We start from the raw sequence: 17,929 nt of genomic DNA on the forward strand, positions 1-17,929 counted from the left end.
CCAGTGTAGAAAGTTGTCCAGGGATCAGGCATAGAGGCATCTGTCTCATTCTTCTTCGAGTGATTGCTCCTATGCATTCCAGTTAGGTGTGCGCGCCGCGCGTGCACGGCTCTTCGGAAGATTTTTTACCCTAGCAACTCCGGCGGGTCGGCTGGGCACCCCCTGGAGTGGCGCCGCTATAGCGCTAGATATATACCCCAGCCGACCCGTCCGCTCCTCAGTTCCTTCTTACCGCCCGTGACAGCCGTTGGAACAGTGGAGTGCTCTCTTGACCTCCACATCCCTAGCTTATCTCTGGTATTTAGTGTATATAGTTAAGTATCAGAGGGGTAGCCGTGTTAGTCTGGTTCTGTAGAAGCAGCAAAGAATCCTGTGGCATCTTATAGACTAACAGACGTTTTGCAGCATGAGCTTTCGTGGGTGAATACCCACTTCTTCGGATGCAAGCAGTGGCTTGCTTGCATCCGAAGAAGTGGGTATTCACCCACGAAAGCTCATGCTGCAAAACGTCTGTTAGTCTAGAAGGTGCCACAGGATTCTTTGCTGTATATAGTTAGTTAACATAGTTAGGTTAGTTAGTTCGTTAGTAGTTTAAGGGGAATCGGGGGGGGGCTTAGCCCCTCTTTTTCCCGAATCGGTGCGGGTTCATGCCCAAGGCACCGGGGTTTAAGCCCTGTTCGGCTTGCCAGCGGCCCATGCCGATTGGAGACCCTCACGACTCCTGCCTGCGCTGCCTCGGAGAGTCCCATCGTGCAGATAAGTGCCCGATTTGCAAGTCATTCAAGCCGAGGACAAAGAAAGAGCGAGACTTTAGATTAAAGCAGCTCTTGATGGAGTCGGCACTTAGCCCTACGGTGCCGACACCAGCACCTCAACAGTCCTCCTCGGTGCGTGGGTGATCTCCGCGCCGACCCCCAAGGGCAGGACCACGGATCTCAACAATGGGGCTTCTGGACACCCTGGGCCTATCACGAGACTTAAGGGGTCCCCGTCACTCAGCGGCCCAGAGCTTCCGACCACAGGGTGCCGGAAGCCATGGTCAGCAGACCTCCTCCATCACCGTTGGAGGAGGAACCGCCGCCACCTGTAGCGGGAGATCATCCCACACACGCAGCGGCTTCGCAACACGTGGACGAACCACCTCCGGAAGCCATGGTCCAGGGCTTATCCTCGTCTTCATCGCCGGATGAGGCGGTGGCGGGGGCATCCACATCAGGTCCTCCACCAATTGACCTGCGGGCCCACCAGGACCTGCTTCGACGGGTGGCACAGGCCATTAACCTCCCTGTCGAGGAGGTCGCGGAGGACGATGACCCGGTGACCAGCGTCCTTGGAGCTGAGGCCCCGCTGCGGGTGGCCTTGCCTTTCATCCGGACCATACAGAAAAATGCCAATACGATCTGGCAGTCACCGGCTTCCATCCCTCCCACCGCTCGAGGGGTGGAACGGAAATACTCGGTTCCCCCCAGCAGGTACGAGTATCTATACACGCACCCAGCTCCGGACTCCTTGGTTGTACAGTCCGTGAATGACCGGGGGCAGCATGGGCAACCTGCTCCAGCGCCAAAATCAAAGGAGGCCTGGAGGATGGATCTGATGGGCCGGAAGGTCTATTCGGCCGGCGGCCTCTAGCTACGGATTGCCAATCAACTGGCTCTCCTCGGTCGCTATACGTACGACGCCTTGGTCTCACTCTCCAAGTTTACGGAGCTGATACCAACGGACTCCCGACCGGAATTCTCAGCCCTTATTGAGGAGGGCAAGAAAGCCTCCCGGTCCTCCATCCAGGCCTCTCTGGACTCAGCAGACTCAGGAGCCAGAACCCTGGCCTCGGGAGTGACCATGCGGAGAATTTCCTGGCTGCAGGCCTCCTCCTTGCCGCCCGAGGTCCAGTACACACTGCAGGACCTTCCATTCGATACCAAGGGCCTCTTCTCCGAAAAAACGGACACGAGGATTCAGACCCTCAAAGATGGGCGAATCGCCATTCGCACCCTGGGCATGCACATGCCGGCTACCCAGCGGAGGTCCTTCCGACAGCAGCCGTACCGCCCGTTTAATCAGGTCCGGCCACGGCCTGAGAATAGGCGCAGAGGCAGGGTGAACCGCCGTAGACCGTCGGGCAACCGGGGTAATCAGTCCCAAGCGCCCTCCAAAGCCCCTCAGGGGCCTAAGTCAGCCTTTTGATGGGATGCCCGAGGACGGCCCATCAGTGTCTTCACCGGATCCTTCCCCGTTATTTTGCCACCGTCTTTCCCACTTCCTCCCGGCGTGGTCCCAGATAACAACGGACAACTGGGTACTTCGCACGGTGGAGTCTGGTTACCGCCTTCAATTTGTTTCGCCCCCTCCCTCCCACCCACCCTCCCCGTCCCTCTTCAGGGACCCCTCTCACGAGCAATTCCTCTTACAAGAGGTCGATGCTGTTGGGTTTGGGTGCCATAGAGGACGTGCCGAGCGGCATGCAAGGCAGGGGATTTTATTCCCGATATTTCCTAATCCCCAAGGCGAAAGGAGGTCTATGACCTATACTAGACCTCCGAGAGCTCAACAGATACTTACTCAAGCTCAAGTTCTGCATGGTAACCCTGGGGACCATTATTCCTTCCCTGGATCCGGGAGACTGGTTTGCCGCCCTCGACATGAAGGACGCGTATTTCCATATCGCGATTTACCCTCCTCATCGACGCTACCTGCGTTTCGTCGTCAACAACATGCACTACCAGTTTACGGTGCTACCCTTCGGCCGCTCCACCGCGCCACGGGTTTTCACCAAGTGCATGGCAGTGGTGGCAGCAGCCCTCCGCCATCATCGCATACACGTGTACCCGTATCTCGACGACTGGCTGGTCCGCGGCCCATCCCGCCAACTGGTAGCACATCAAGTGGCCGACATCCTAGCCCTGTTTCAGCGTCTCGGTCTTCTAATAAATGCCGAGAAGTCCACTTTAGCTCCATCACAGAGGGTGGAGTTCATCGGAGCGGTCCTGGATTCCAATTTGGCTAGGGCCTGCCTCCCTCGACCTCGGCACCAAACTATGGTTTCCTTCATCCGGGACCTACAGTCCTTTCCCACAACAACGGTGCGCTCCTGCCTCCGCCTCCTGGGCCACATGGCGTCATGCACATTCGTGACCATGTACGCGAGGCTGCGCCTTCGCACCTTTCAAACTTGGCTCGCGTCGGTGTACCGGCCGCATCGCGAACCCATAGACATGGTAGTCACAGCCACGAAACTGACCCTCGATTCGCTCAACTGGTGGCTGGACCCAGAGGTCGTGTGTGCCGGAGTCCTATTCCGCCCTCCTCGCCCATCCGTCACCCTGACCACGGATGCCTCGGCGTTGGGGTGGGGAGCACACCTCGGCGCCCTACACACCCAAGGTCTCTGGTCACCCCGAGAGCTCTCCCTCCATATCAATGTCAGGGAGCTGCGGGCGATCCGCTTGGCATGTCAAACCTTCCACGCCCATCTCCAAGGGCGCTGTGTGGCTGTTTTCACGGACAACACGACGGCGATGTTTTATGTCAACAAACAGGGCGGGGCCCGCTCCTCCCTGCTTTGCACGGAAGCAATGCTCCTTTGGGACTTCTGCATAGCCCACTCGATTCACCTGGTAGCGTCCTTTCTTCCAGGAGTGCAGAACACGCTGGCAGACCATCTCAGCAGGTCGTTCCATTCCCACGAGTGGTCCCTTCGTCCCAATGTGGTGCACACAATTTTCCAAAGGTGGGGCTTTCCCCAAATAGACCTGTTTGCCTCCAAAGAGAACAGGAAATGCCACCAGTTCTGCTCTTACCAGGGTCGCTCCCAGGGCTCCCTATCGGACGCTTTCCTCCGCCCCTGGATGGGTCACCTGCTATATGCCTTCCCTCAGTTTCCTTTCGTGCACCGTGTGCTACTCAAACTCCGGAGGGACAGGGCCCGCCTCATACTCGTCACTCTGGCCTGGCCGAGACAGCACTGGTACACCCTGCTGCTCGAGCTCTCAGTACGGGATCCCATTCCCCTCCCATTATGGCTGGACTTGATAACGCAGGACTTCGGCAGGCTCCGCCACCCGGACCTACTGTCCCTCCATCTTACAGCTTGGTGCCTGCATGGCTGACTCACGCGGAGCGTGTCTGTTCCGCTGAGGTACAACAAGTCCTAAAGGAAAGCAGGAAGCCTTACACTCGCTCGACCTACCTCGCGAAATGGAAGCATTTCGCACTCTGGTGCGATCAGAGAGGTATTAATCCTTTCCTGGTCCCTATCCTGACGATCTTGGACTACCTCTGGTCCCTTAAGGAGCAAGGTCTCACCGTCTCCTCTTTGAAGGTACACCTCGCGGCCATTTCCGCCTTTCGGCCAGCCGTAGGAGAACGGTCCATCTTTTCCAATCAGATGGTTTCCCGCTTCCTTAAGGGCCTAGATAGCTTGTTCCCACCAGTACGACATCCTACCCCGTCCTGGGATTTGAACCTAGTTCTAGCCAGGCTCATGGGAGCCCCCTTTGAGCCCTTGGCTACGTGTTCCCTGAGCTTGTTCCCGCCAGTACGACGTCCTACCCCGTCCTGGGATTTGAACCTAGTTCTAGCCAGGCTCATGGGAGCCCCCTTTGAGCCCTTGGCCACGTGTTCCCTGCTCTATCTATCATGGAAAACAGCTTTTCTCGTAGCTATAACTTCAGCGAGACGAGTTTCCGAGCTTCGTGCCCTAACGTCTGGTCCACCGTACACCATCTTCCATGGAGACAAGGTACAGCTTCGGCCACACCCGGCCTTCCTCCCTAAGGTGGTGTCGGCCTTCCATTTAAACCAGGACATTTTTCTCCTGGTCTTTTTCCCGAAGCCACACGCCTCAAGTCGTGAACAACAGCTTCACACCCTCGACGTCCGCAGGGCCCTCGCATTTTACATTGAGCGAACAAAACCCTTCCGGCGTTCGCCCCAGTTATTCGTGGCGGTTGCTGATCGCATGAAAGGCAAGCCGGTCTCCTCTCAAAGGATTTCCTCCTGGGTAACATCGTGTATCCAGACATGCTACGAACTTGCTCGAGTGCCAGCTAGCCACCTCACCGCTCACTCTACGAGAGCGCAAGCCTCGTCTGCCGCCTTCCTGGCCCATGTCCCCATCCAGGACATCTGTAGAGCGGCCACCTGGTCTTCTGTCCACACCTTCGCTTCCCACTACGCGTTGGTGCAACAATCTCGAGACGATGCAGCCTTCGGCTCAGCAGTCTTACACTCTGCCACGTCTCACTCCGACCCCACCACCTAGGTAAGGCTTGGGAATCACCTAACTGGAATGCATAGGAGCAATCACTCGAAGTAGAAAAGACGGTTACTCACCGTTGTAACTGTTGTTCTTCGAGATGTGTTGCTCCTATCCATTCCAGACCCGCCCTCCTTCCCCACTGTCGGAATAGCCGGCAAGAAGGAACTGATGAGCGGACAGGTCGGCTGGGGTATATATCTAGCGCTATAACGGCGCCACTCCAGGGGGCGCCCAGCCGACCCGCCAGAGTTGCTAGGGTAAAAAATCTTCCGAAGAGCCGTGCACGCACGGCGCGCACACCTAACTGGAATGGATATGAGCAACACATCTCGAAGAACAACAGTTACAATGGTGAGTAACCGTCTTTTTTGGATTTACTGCTTCATTGGGCCCTGGGCTGGAACCAAGTAGAGCAGGGAGAACCCGGGTTCCCTTACTCCCAGCCATTGATGCTTGCTGCTGGGTGACATAACCCAGAGAACTGCCATTAGGTGATGCTGCTGGGACTGGACCCAAGTCCACCGCCTCTGATACATGGTGGAGAATATGGGCAACAGCTGAGTCCTGTGAAAAGTGTAACTCCCCGTCCTGTTCACTGGCCCACTATGAGGTTGTAGAGGTTGTTCAAGATAGGGGAAGCCTGCCTTGTGACTTTTTACACTACTTTGGGAAACTGAGCCTGAGGCTCCTCTGTGCTCTGCGTTGTGTGTCAGTGTGTGTTCACCTCAGACTAGACCCACTCAGACAAACTACCAGGAACAAGGTTTATTCTGTAAAGAACAGAACAGGATTACAGTCCAGCAGTCCTGAAACTAAAAATATAAAATATAACTCTGAGGGCCTATTGTAATTATGTAAAGTGTGGGCTATTAATGGTGGTTTGGAATCTTGATGACTCCTATTAACTAGGACCATTGTCTGCAAATGGCTGTGTTTTACCTGTAAGTCTTCCTGTATATGTGTATGCTGGCAAGTGGGTAATGAGGTCTTGCCCTGACATGTGATCATGTCACCTGAACTGGAATCCATGTTTAACCTGGTGTTTTTCCAGGGTGGGTGGGTGGAAACCCAGAGGGACAAAGGGTTTCCACCTTATGCAAAAGATTATATATAGGGGTGGAACAGAACAAAGGGAAGAGAGGAGAGGAGCCATCATGAAGAATCCCCTAGCTACCACCTGAGCTGGAACAAGAGCTGTACCAGGGGGAAAGAATTGTTCCCAGGCCTGGAAGGTGTCCAGTCTGAGGAAAAAACTTACTGAAGCATCTCTGAGGATGAGATTATCTGTATTCAGTTTAATTAGACATAGATTTGCGCATTTTATTTTATTTTGCTTTGTGTGACTTACTTTGTTCTGTCTGTTACTACTTGGAACCACTTAAATCCTACTTTCTGTATTTAATAAAACCACTTTTTACTTATTAATTAACTCAGAGTATGTATTAATACCTGGAGCAGCAAACAGCTGTGCTCGTATCTCTCTATCAATGTTATAGAGGGCAAACAATTTATGAGTTTACCCTGCATAAGTTTTATAGAGGGTAAAACGGATTTATTTGGGTTTAGACCCCATTGGGAGTTGGGCATCTGTATGCTAAAGGCAAGCACACTTCTGTGAGCTGCTTTCAGGTAAACCTGCAGCTTTGGGGCAAGTAATTCAGACCCTGGGTCTGTGTTGGAGCAGAGGGGCGTGTCTGGCTCAGCAAGACAGGGTGCTGGAGTCCTGAGCTGGCAGGGAAAACAGGGATAGAAGTAGTCTTGGCACATCAGGGGGCAGCTCCCAGGGAGGCTTCTGTGATCCAACCCATCACACAGCCATACTAGATCGTTTAGATACCAATCCCAAATTGTTCCACTGGAGGTTTCTCAAAGAGATACCTGGCCTTGCATGGTGGCCAAATGTCTGAAGGACCAGTGTTGGCACTGGTTATACCCAGAAAAACAGACCAGAGTGAAGGTGGTGGAAATTATTCTGTTAGGATAATTCATCTATATTCTCCCAGTCGTGATGAAGGAATGGGTGAAGCGCCATCCGCCATCGACCCTCACAGAGGCCATGGCCCTAATGGAGAACTACAAGTTTGCTGAGAGACGATCCTTACTGACAGTGAGGGAAGTGCCCCTCGAAGCAAGATTCTGATCCCTAGCAGCGGCCTGTTCAGAGAGAAGGTTGAGAACAGCTAAATTGGTCATCATCCTAGGAGGTCTCTCCCTGCAGCCAGGGCCATCTAACTGCAGAGGTGGAATGGCGAGGAGGCTTGTGCTCCCAAAGAGGGGGATATGCCCTATCAGGAGGACCCATGGCACCAGAGGTGGGCCAGCCAATAGCGACCCTGAAGGGGAAGTGCTTCGAGTGTGGATGGCAGGGGCAGTTCAGGTGGGAGTGTCCCTTTGTGCACTGCAGTTAAGGGGAGGCATGGTCAGCAGGCACCTGAAAGAGGACCCAACTAGGATGTTGCTACCAGTATGGGTCAATGGCACCAAAATAATGGGCCTTGTGGACTTCAGATATAGCCAGACCATCGTGTGGACTAGCCTGCTGGAGTCCCCTGACATGGTGGGGGCACCCTATTGACATCCACTGTACCCATAGCGATGTGCTTCCCTACCCCGTCACAAAAGTGGAAGTCAAGGGCCATATTGAGACTCAGAGAGTCGGCTTAGTGACCACCCTGATCTACCTGGTAATATTGGGACAAGACTGGAGATGGTTTGGAGAACTCCAGCAGCTGTGGAAAAAAGAACCTCCCTCTCCATCACAGGCTGAATGAGCCCCAAAAATGAGGGGGCTTATGTGATAGGACAAGGCAGCGGTCCTGGTTGGGGAACCTCAGGCCAGCCAGGAATGCTGACCCACCAGCCACCACACAGCTTTAGGACCTAAAAAGGAACTTCTCACTGGGACTTCAGTCCTTTCCTGCATCAAGGATTGTGGGATTCAGTGGGTTACAGCAAGCAACTGCAGGTAATTTTGGTTTTCCACTGGAAAAACATAAGGAACCACTGCTCTAAAGAAACCCATTTATAAAGGAATCAATTATATTTTTATAGTAGCACTTACCCAGCACTGTCAGTTAGCTTCATGCAATTATTATCAAATTCAGTGTTGGTGCCAAGAAAATAGTATTCTGGAGAATGACAGAACCATAGAATCATAGGACATGATGGGACCTCAAGAGGTCATCTAGTCCAGTCCCCTGAACTCATGGCAGGACTAAGTAGTATTTAGACCATCTCTCACAGGTGTTTGTCAAACCTGCTCTTAAAATCTCCAGTGATGGAGATTCCACATCCTCCCTAGGTTAACCTGTGTTTAATCACCCTAAAAGTTAGGAAGATTTTCCTAATGTCCAACGTAAACCACCTTTGCTGCAATTTAAGCCCATTTCTTCTTGTCCTATCATCAGAGGTTAAGGAGAACAATTTTTCTCCCTCCTCCTTGTAATAACCTTTTATGTACTTGAAAACTGTTATGTTCCCTTTCAGTCTTCTCTTCTCCAGACTAAACAAACAGTTTTTTCATTCTTCCCTCATAAGTCATGTTTTCTAGACCTTTAGTTCTTTTTGTTTCTCTTCTCTGGACGTTCTCAGACTTCTTCACATCTCTCCTGAAGTGTGGGACACAGAAATGGACATTATACTCCAGTTAAGGCCTAATCCGTGCAGAGTAGAGCAGAAGAATTACTTCTCACATCTTGCTTACAACACTCCTGCTAACACGTCCCAGAATGATTTCATTTTTTGCAACAGTGTTACACTGTCCACTCATATTTAGCTTGTGATCTACTATGACACCAGATCCCTTTCTGCAGTACTCCTTCCTCGACAGTCACTTCCCATTTTGTGTGTGTGCAACTAATTGTTCCTTCCTAAATGGAGTACTTTGCATTTGTCCATATTGAAAAGTTCATCCTATTTCCTTCAGACCATTTCTCCAGCTGATCCCGATCATTTTGAATTTTAATCCTATCCTCCACAGCACTTGCAACCCCTCCAATCTTGGTATTGTCTGCAAACTTTGTGTTCTCTTTATGCCATTGTCTAAACCATTGATGAAGATATTGAACAGAATCGGCCCCAGAACTGATCCCTGCAGCTTATGCGCAAATAAATCTGTTAGTCTTTAAGGTGCCACCGGACTCCCTGTTGACTCTATTATCTAGTCTTTTTATAACTAACTTTTACAAAACACAGAGCTCATAGTAGATCACAAGCTAGTAGATCACCTCTTCTAACTTCAATAAACTACTTATCAACAAACATTTCTAACAATCTTAGCCATAATAAACTTCTATATCAAAGGCACCCAAATTCAAGGTTTCCATACACTTATTTTCTTTCAGTGTCAATTTGTTAACTCTCTTCTCACTTCCTCCCATTCTGATGAGCAGAAACTGAAGCCTACAGCTAATTTTGACCTTGCTTCCAGAAGCCCTGCATATTCCAATTAACCCTTAACTATGTAGTGTTCTATTTTACTAACTCATGGTGGCTGAATGCATTCAATATGGTTGCAGTCAGTTTGATCAAAATCTGGGGGGGACACACCCCTCAAATCCAGTGCATCAGCAAGACCCCAATCGATGTGCCTTTCCAACTTGACTGTGAACCACTAATAACTATTATCTGGGAATGGTTTTCCAACCAGTTATGCACTTACCTTATAGTAGCTCCATCTAGGTTGGATTTTCCTAGTTTGTTTATGAGAAGGTTGTGTGAGACAGTATCAAAAACCTTACTAAAATCAAGGTATACCATATCTACTGCTTCCCCCCATCCAGAAGGCTTGTTACCCTGTCCAAGAATTATAATTCTGTAAGATTTTCCTGTTGTGTGGGTGACATAATACAGGAGGGTATGATTCAGAAGTTTATTTTGCATGCAGTTAAACACATCAATTTATTTTACATAATCCTGCTTTACATGTCTTTTCTTCCAGAAAGGTGAACTAGACACTTTGTACACATCTACCAGATATTTAGAGTGTTATTTTGTTGCAGACAAAGCAAAGGTAAGTATTTTTTTCTAACTTTAAATTATTTTATTAGTGATCCTTCTGCACTTAAGTCACCCATTAAAAGTATATATGCAACATTGACATTAGATTTATGCATTAGGATGTGAATCATTCTCCTTAGTCATTGGCTAGAAATATAAATATATCCTTCAGTTGATGAAAGTTGGATATTTTAAAATCAGCAGATCCAGATAACTTGCGTTGAACAGTTTTAAGAGAGCTGGCTGAGTAACCTGCTGAAGCACTCATGTTGATTTTCAGTACATCTTAGAAAACTGGGGAAGTTCCAGAAGACTGGAAGAAAGCTAATGTGCCAATATTTAAAAAGGGTAAATTTGATGACCCAGTAAATTATAGGCCTGTCAAACCCCCATCGATCCCAGGCAAGATAATAGCTCCTGCCCCCTCAATGGGGCTACGCTAGCCACTTCTGGGAGCAGTGTGAGTGTGCAGCAGGCATGGAGTTTGCCTTAGCAGAAGCCCCGCTACACTGCCACGGCCAGAGATCACGATCGACTTGGAGAGTTTCCATGTTCTACCAGCTGATCACGATCAATTGGTTGGTGACCACTGCTATAGTGTAACGGACCAAGACATAACAATACCTAATGTCTGGAAATTGAAGCTAAATAAATTCAGGCTGATAAATTTTAACAGTGAAGTTAATTAACTGTGGGAACAACTTATGAAGGGACATGGTGAATTTACTGTCACTGAAGTTTTTATGTCAAGATTGAATGAGTTCCTAAAAGATATGTTCAGCTTCCAATGTGACACTGTGGCCAAAAGGGCTAATATGATGCTTAAGCAGGAATCTCAAGTAGGATCAGAGAGGTTATTTTGGGTACTGGTACAACCACTACCAGAATACTATGTCCAATTCTGATGTCCACAATTCAAGAAGGATGTTTGATAAACTGGAGAGGGTTCAAAGAGCCACCATGAAAATGTTTAAAGGATTAGAAAGAATGCCTTATAGCAATAGAATCATGGAGTTCAATCTATTTAGCGTTAACAAAGACCAGGTTAAGGGATGACTTCACCACAATCTATAATTACCTACATGCAGAGCAAATATTTGATAATGGGCTCTTCAATCTATATCAAAGGATGAAAATCCTGATGGAATATTTTAAAAGGAGCAAAATCACAAAAAATATAATTGTCATGAAAATGGAAAAGGTAGATTAATAACAAAGAATGAGGGAAGTGAAATGATATGTTGGCATATTTGTGTGAATTACAATTAATTTGGAAAGATTTTTCATGAAACATCTGCTGCTCTTTAAAGTTCCCACATAGAATTGATTTTCTGTTCAGAATGGAGATTCTAACCGGTTTTGGTCTTTTTTCTTCTAGTTTTTATTTGAAGATTCCAATGAAACTTTGTTGACATTGAAGATGGTTCAATATATCCATTTTACAAGTGAGGTGAATTATTTACTCTTATTTATTATGGGCACACTTGTGACTGATGTTATACATCTACACTGGGAAATCAGAGGGCATAAGTTGCCCTCTTAGTCCCCTGCACTGGTTACCTGTATATAGGGTAGCAGCTCTGGTATGGATTAAATCCAAATTCTTTATTACTTTCTCCTATTGAAAGAAAAGCCTGTTATAATTTGAGGAGGAAATCTGTATTTCGGAAGAAAGCAAGCCAGCTTTGTTTCTGTACTCCAACTATTTATCATATTCATATCTTTTTTATAAGTGCTAACAGTTTTTTCTACTAGGTCATTGGAAGCTGGATGGTATGGGGAAATGTAATTGTTTTATCCCATTCATGTGGGTACTCCTCTTTAGATGGGTCTGAGTCCCTGCACCTGCGATCAGAGATTCTTAGTAGCAGTACCAGTTTGGGCTACACATGTGCTCCTCCTGTCTCATGCCACTCCCTGGTGTCTATATAGCACTGTGTGGCCAAACTCCCCATCACTGTGCCTCAGTGGGTCACAACTGAGAATACCAAATTCAGGAAAAACTGCTGAGAAATGGGGCAGACTCACCCCAAACTGGTGGTTATTCTTCAATAAGATATACCCAACCACCAACAAAAGTAAACTTCTGTCTCACTACACTGGCTAACAAGAAGCCAGAAATGCAGTCTCCCTAGGTAGCCCAGCCCTGGTTTCACCACCCATATAGGAGACTTAATGATGAGTGGTTAATTAAAGCCAATTTAATCAACCAAAGGGTTCTTCTGATCCCAAAGGACCAATCACATACCTGTTACATAACTGCACTCTAAACAAAACAACATACAACTTTAGAGCTTACAAGTCCACTCAGTTGTACTTCTTGTTCAGCCAATCACTAAGACAAAGAAGTTTGTTTATATTTACGAGAGAGAATGCTGCCTGCTTCTGATTTACAATATCAACCGAAACTATGGCACTGTTGTAGCCAGCATTGCAAGGTATTTACATGTCAGGGATGCTAAACATTTGTTTGCCCCTTCATACGAATTTGGCCATCAAATTCATGCTTTGGCCACCATTATGTCCAGGGGACATTCTTTCATGCTGATGATGCTCGTTAAAAGAATAATGGTTTAATACATTTGTGACTGAACTCCTTGGGAGAGAATTGTATGTCCCCTGTTCTGTTTTACCCGCCTTCTGCCATATATTTTGTGTTATGGCAGTCTTGAATAATGACCCACCACATGCTGTTCGATTTAAGAACACTTTCACTGCAGATTTGACAAAATGCAAAGAAGGTACCAATGTGAGATTTCTAAAGATAACTACAGCACTCGACTCAAAGTTTAGGCATCTGAAGTGCCTTCCAAAATCTGAGAGGTACGAGGTATAGAACAAGCTTTCAGAAGTCTAAAAAGAGCAAAACTTCAGTGTGGAAACTACAGAACCCTAACCACCAAAAAAGAAAATCAACCTGCTGTTGGTGGCATCTGACTCACATTATGAAAATGAACATGCGTCGGTCCGCATTGCTTTGGATCATTATTGAGCAGAACCCATCATCAGCATGTAAGCATGTCCTCTGGAATGGTGTGCAAAGAAAAAGGGACATATAACTCTACCGCATCTGACACGAAAATATTTTGTGACTTCGGCTACAACGGTGCCATGTGAATGCCTATTCTCACTTTCAGGTGACATTGTAAACACGAAGCAGGCAGCATTATCTCCCATAAATGTAAACAATGAGTGGTAGATGCTAAAGTTTTATGTTTTATTTTTGAGATAAGTTATTTTTTATACATAATTCTACATTTGTAAGTTCAACTTTCATGATAAAGAGATTGCACTACAGTACTTGTATTAGGTGAATTGAAAAATACTACCGGTATTTCTTTTGTTTCTTTTTTACAGTGCAAATATTTGTAATGAAAATAAATATAAAGGGAGCACTGTACACTTTGTATTCTGTCTTTAATTGAAATCAATATATTTGAAAATGTAGAAAACATCCAAAATATTGAAGTAAATGATATTCTATTATTGTTTAACTGTACGATTAATAGCAATATATTTTTTAAATCACTTGACTGCCCTAGTTCTCAGTCTTTACCCATCCTATCACTAAACGGTTCCTCAAGGGTATTTGGAACCTCTGTCTGGAAATTCGAGTTCCCACCCCACCCTGGGGACTTTAATGTAGTCCTACGCTGTCTCACTGGTACCCCGTTCGAACCCCATGTTTACTCATGCACCTGTCAATGAAGGTGGCCTTCCTCATCGCTATCACATCCACGTGATGAGTGGGAAAACTAGGGGCTCACAGAATAACCTCCATATACAATCTTCCTCAAAGACAAGGTCACTTTAAGACCGCATCTTAAATTTCTACCCAAAATACCTTTCTCATTCCACCTGCAATCAACCCATCCACCTACCATCGTTCTTCCGTAAACCTCATGAGAACAAATGAGAGACAAAGTTCCACACTCTAGGTGTCAGATGGGCATTAACATTCTATATTGAAAGGATGACTGGAAAAAGGCTAATATAGTGCCCATTTTTTAAAAAGGGAAGAAGGAGAACCCAGGGAACTACAGACCACTCAGTCTCAACTCAGTCTCTGGAAAAATCATGGAGCAGGTCCTCTAGGAATCCATTTTGAAGCACTTGGAGGAGAGGAAGGTGATCAGGAACAGTCAACATGGATTCACCAAGGGCAAGTAATGCCTGACAAATCTGATTGCCTTCTATGATGAAATAACTGGCTCTATGGATATGGGGATAGGGATGGACATGATATATCTTGACTTTAGCAAAGCTTTTGATATGATCTCTCACAGTATTCTTGCCATCAAGTTAAAAAAAGTATGGATTGGATTAATGGACTATAAGGTGGATAGAAAGCTAGCTAGATCGTCAGGCTCAATGGGTAATGATCAACAGCTCGATGTCTAGTTGGCAGCCAGTATCAAGCAGAGTGCCCCAGAGGTCGGTCCTGGAGTCGGTTTTGGTCAACTTCTTCATTAATGATCTGGATGATGGAATGGATTGCACTCTCAGAAAATTTGTGGATGACACTAAGATGGGGACAGAGGTAGATACACTAGAGAGTCCAGATAGGGTCCAGAGTGACCTAGAAAAATTGGAGGATTGGGTCATAAGAAATCCGATGAGATTCAACAAGGACTAGTGCAGAGTCCTGCACTTAAGATGGAAGAATCCAATGCACTGCCACAGAATAGAGACCGGCTGGCTAAGCTGCAATTCTGCAGAAAAGGACTTGGGGATTACAGTGGTTGAGAAGCTGGATATGAGTCATCAGTGTGCCCTTGTTGCCAAGAAGACAACCAGCATATTGGCCTGCATTAGTAGGATCATTGCCAGCAGACTGAGGGAAGTGATTATTTCCTTCTATTTGGCACTAGTGAGGCCACATCTGGAGTACTGCATCCAGTTTTGGGGCCCCCACTATAGAAAGGATGTGGACAAATTGGAGAGAGTCCAGCGGAGGGCAACAAAAATAATTAGGGGGATGGGGCACGTGACTTACAAAGAGAGGCCTAGGGAACTGGGCTTATTTAATATGCAGAAGAGAAGAGAGGGGGGATTTGATAGCAGCCTTCAACTACCTGAAAGGGGGTTTCAAGAGAGAGTCTGTTCTCAGTGGTGGCAGATGATAAAAGAAGAAGCAATGTTCCCAAGCTGAAGTGGAGGAGGTCTAGTTTGGATATTAGGAAAAACTATTTCACTAGGAGGGTGGTGAAGCACTGGAATGTGTTACCTAGGGAGGTGGTACAATCTCCATCCTTGAAGGTTTTTAAGGCCTGGCTTGACAAAGCCTTGGCTGGGATGATTTAGTTGGCATTGGTCCTGCTTTGAGCAGGGGTTTGAACTAGATGACCTCATGAGGTGTCTTCCAACCCTAATCTTTTATCATTCTATGATTCTATGACTAAACCCTTCATGAAGTCACCCAAGCTATTCCTTTCTGTTATGGAAAGATCTAAAGGATCAGCCATATCCAAGCAAAGGCTCTTAAAATGGATTTCCATGTGCATTCTCCTTTGCTACCACCAACATGATCTGCAACCCCTACTGGGAACTTGAACGCACTCCACCATATCATTACCTCAATAGCCTTCCTGAACAATGTACTCATCACAGACATTATGCAATTGAGCAAGATTCAACCTCAGATGCTCTGTTAGGACTAGCTGTCTTATCATTGTTTCCAGATCCAATTCTGAAGCACCAGACTTCTAACAAGGGGCACTGCTCTACAGGCACCTAAAGTGGAGCACCCACAGGGACACAGCTTGAAGAAAAAGAGAGGGCTACTTACCTTGTGCAGTAATTGAGGTTCTTCGAGATATGTATCCCTGTGGGTGCTCCACTATCTGCCCTTTTCCCCTCTACTTCAGAGTTCAGACATGCACTCTGCAGCGGAGAAGGAATTGAGGGTGGTTTGGCTGCACAGCACTATATTGCCTCCAGTGCGAGACAGGGAGTGCATGTGTGGCCCAAATGGGCACTGCTACTATGAATCTCCAATCTCAGTCAGGGGGACACAGACTCACCTAAAGTGGAGCACCCACAGGAACATACATCTCAAAGAACTTCAATTACTGCACAAAGTGAATAACCCTCTTGTATTGTAAGAACCTATGGGACTAGAAGCTGGAACTGAGGAGCAGGGAGGTGGAGAGGTAGGGTCTGGGCTGCTGACACTTCTGCATCACCAGTGGAAGCTTAGGCTGTGTTGCTGCTGAAAGACTCTTCAGGAAGTACTTCCCAGCGGGGCCTGAGTGGCAGCCCCTTACAGCCCATTGATTGGCTGATGCTAGTATTTAAACCAGGAAGCCATCATGAGTTGTTGTCTGAACCACAATGCAGGCTGCCTGTCTGCTTCTTTCTGCTCCAGACCTTGGTTGCTGTAGACCCTGGATTCCGGCTTCTGACCATGGTTTCTCCTCAATCTTGTTATTTGCTACCTGACCCCAACTTCTTGATATCCTGACCTGTTTGGACCCTAACTGGTATCTGCCTCCCCCGCGCAACTTGTTGCTTGACCCTGACTTACTGGCATTCTGACCTGCTCGCTCCTGACTCCATTACTCATCTCCAGACTACAACTTAGCAGCTGACAGGTGTACACAGGCCACCCATGGCTCAGGCCTGATAGCTGTGAAGCACGGCTCCATTTTTTAATACTCTGGGTAATATAATTAATACCTTGATGATCACTTTACTCCAACTTAAAAGTACTTAAAATTAAATACTTACAGGTGCATCACTGTTGCTGTTGAGGCAAGCAAGTTTTCTGGCTTCCATCAACCTGCAGGATACAGACCTCCCCACATTTATCATCCTACTTATGCAGTATGAGTCACCATAGGACCTCAACATTTTCAATATCATGAGACCTTTCTCCTGTCTTTAGAAGATTTTTGTGCTCAGTCACTAACACTCCCTCACCAGAACTTTCCCATATTAGCATAGCTGGGCAATTGGCTCATAAAAGCCTCAAAACACCAATTGGTCTTGTGCACATCAAGCACTAATAATCTTCTGCCTCACCTGTTAACCACAGCAAGAACAAGCATATCTCAGGTCAATGAATGGTTTTCTGGGGAGCTTTACTCAACCCCAAGAGAGGGGTAGACCTCCTAGGGCAAGACAGAGCCAAAAAGGCCACCTGTCAAATCATGATGCTCACAGAAATGCAGACTGCATCAGCCAAACAACACAACTCTTCTGGCTAAATTCCTCCACTCTTGGCGTGTTGGTTGAGTGATTATGGTAAGAGGTCTTCCTTCCAATATGGGGAACACCCGAAGTGAAACTCTTGTCCTCCACAAGCTGCCAAACTTTTGCATTGGTACGGTTGAGTCCTGGCAAACTTCACTAGAGATTCAAGTAGTGAAGATAATATTTTCCTTGTAAACATGTAAACAAACACAACCCATAAATCAGAGAGAGTGTTATGAACTATGAGGATCTCCTGGGCCCTAAACTAAATAACTCCTTTCACCATATGCTTTTCCTGAATAAAGGACTGATACCTTCTTGCAACTGGTTGGTCCTTAACTCTTTTAAAGTATTTTTGAATGTTTGCATCCTCCTAGCTTCTTCGAAGCCATGGTGTTCAGTAGTCACTCTGGGCTCAAGTGCTTGAAAGAAATCCTCTTTATTCATTGACACAGTTCCAGCTGCTTTTGCATAGCA

The 17,929-nt window shown here is 47.1% G+C and overlaps 1 protein-coding gene across 8 annotated transcripts in view; it reads left to right on the forward strand.

Annotated features, from left to right (window-relative positions):
- The window catches only part of LOC123373703 (disintegrin and metalloproteinase domain-containing protein 20-like), a 150,446-nt gene that overhangs the window by 24,203 nt on the left and 108,314 nt on the right, over positions 1-17,929 (forward strand). For all 8 annotated transcript variants that reach the window (XM_045022787.1, XM_045022800.1, XM_045022842.1 and 5 more), the window contains 2 exons: positions 10,200-10,271; positions 11,637-11,708. In XM_045022787.1, coding sequence (XP_044878722.1) covers positions 10,200-10,271; positions 11,637-11,708 — 144 coding nt within the window. The remainder of the gene's footprint in view (positions 1-10,199; positions 10,272-11,636; positions 11,709-17,929) is intronic.

This window comes from Mauremys mutica, chromosome 1 (assembly GCF_020497125.1).
Source record: "Mauremys mutica isolate MM-2020 ecotype Southern chromosome 1, ASM2049712v1, whole genome shotgun sequence".
NCBI lineage: Eukaryota > Metazoa > Chordata > Testudines > Geoemydidae > Mauremys > Mauremys mutica.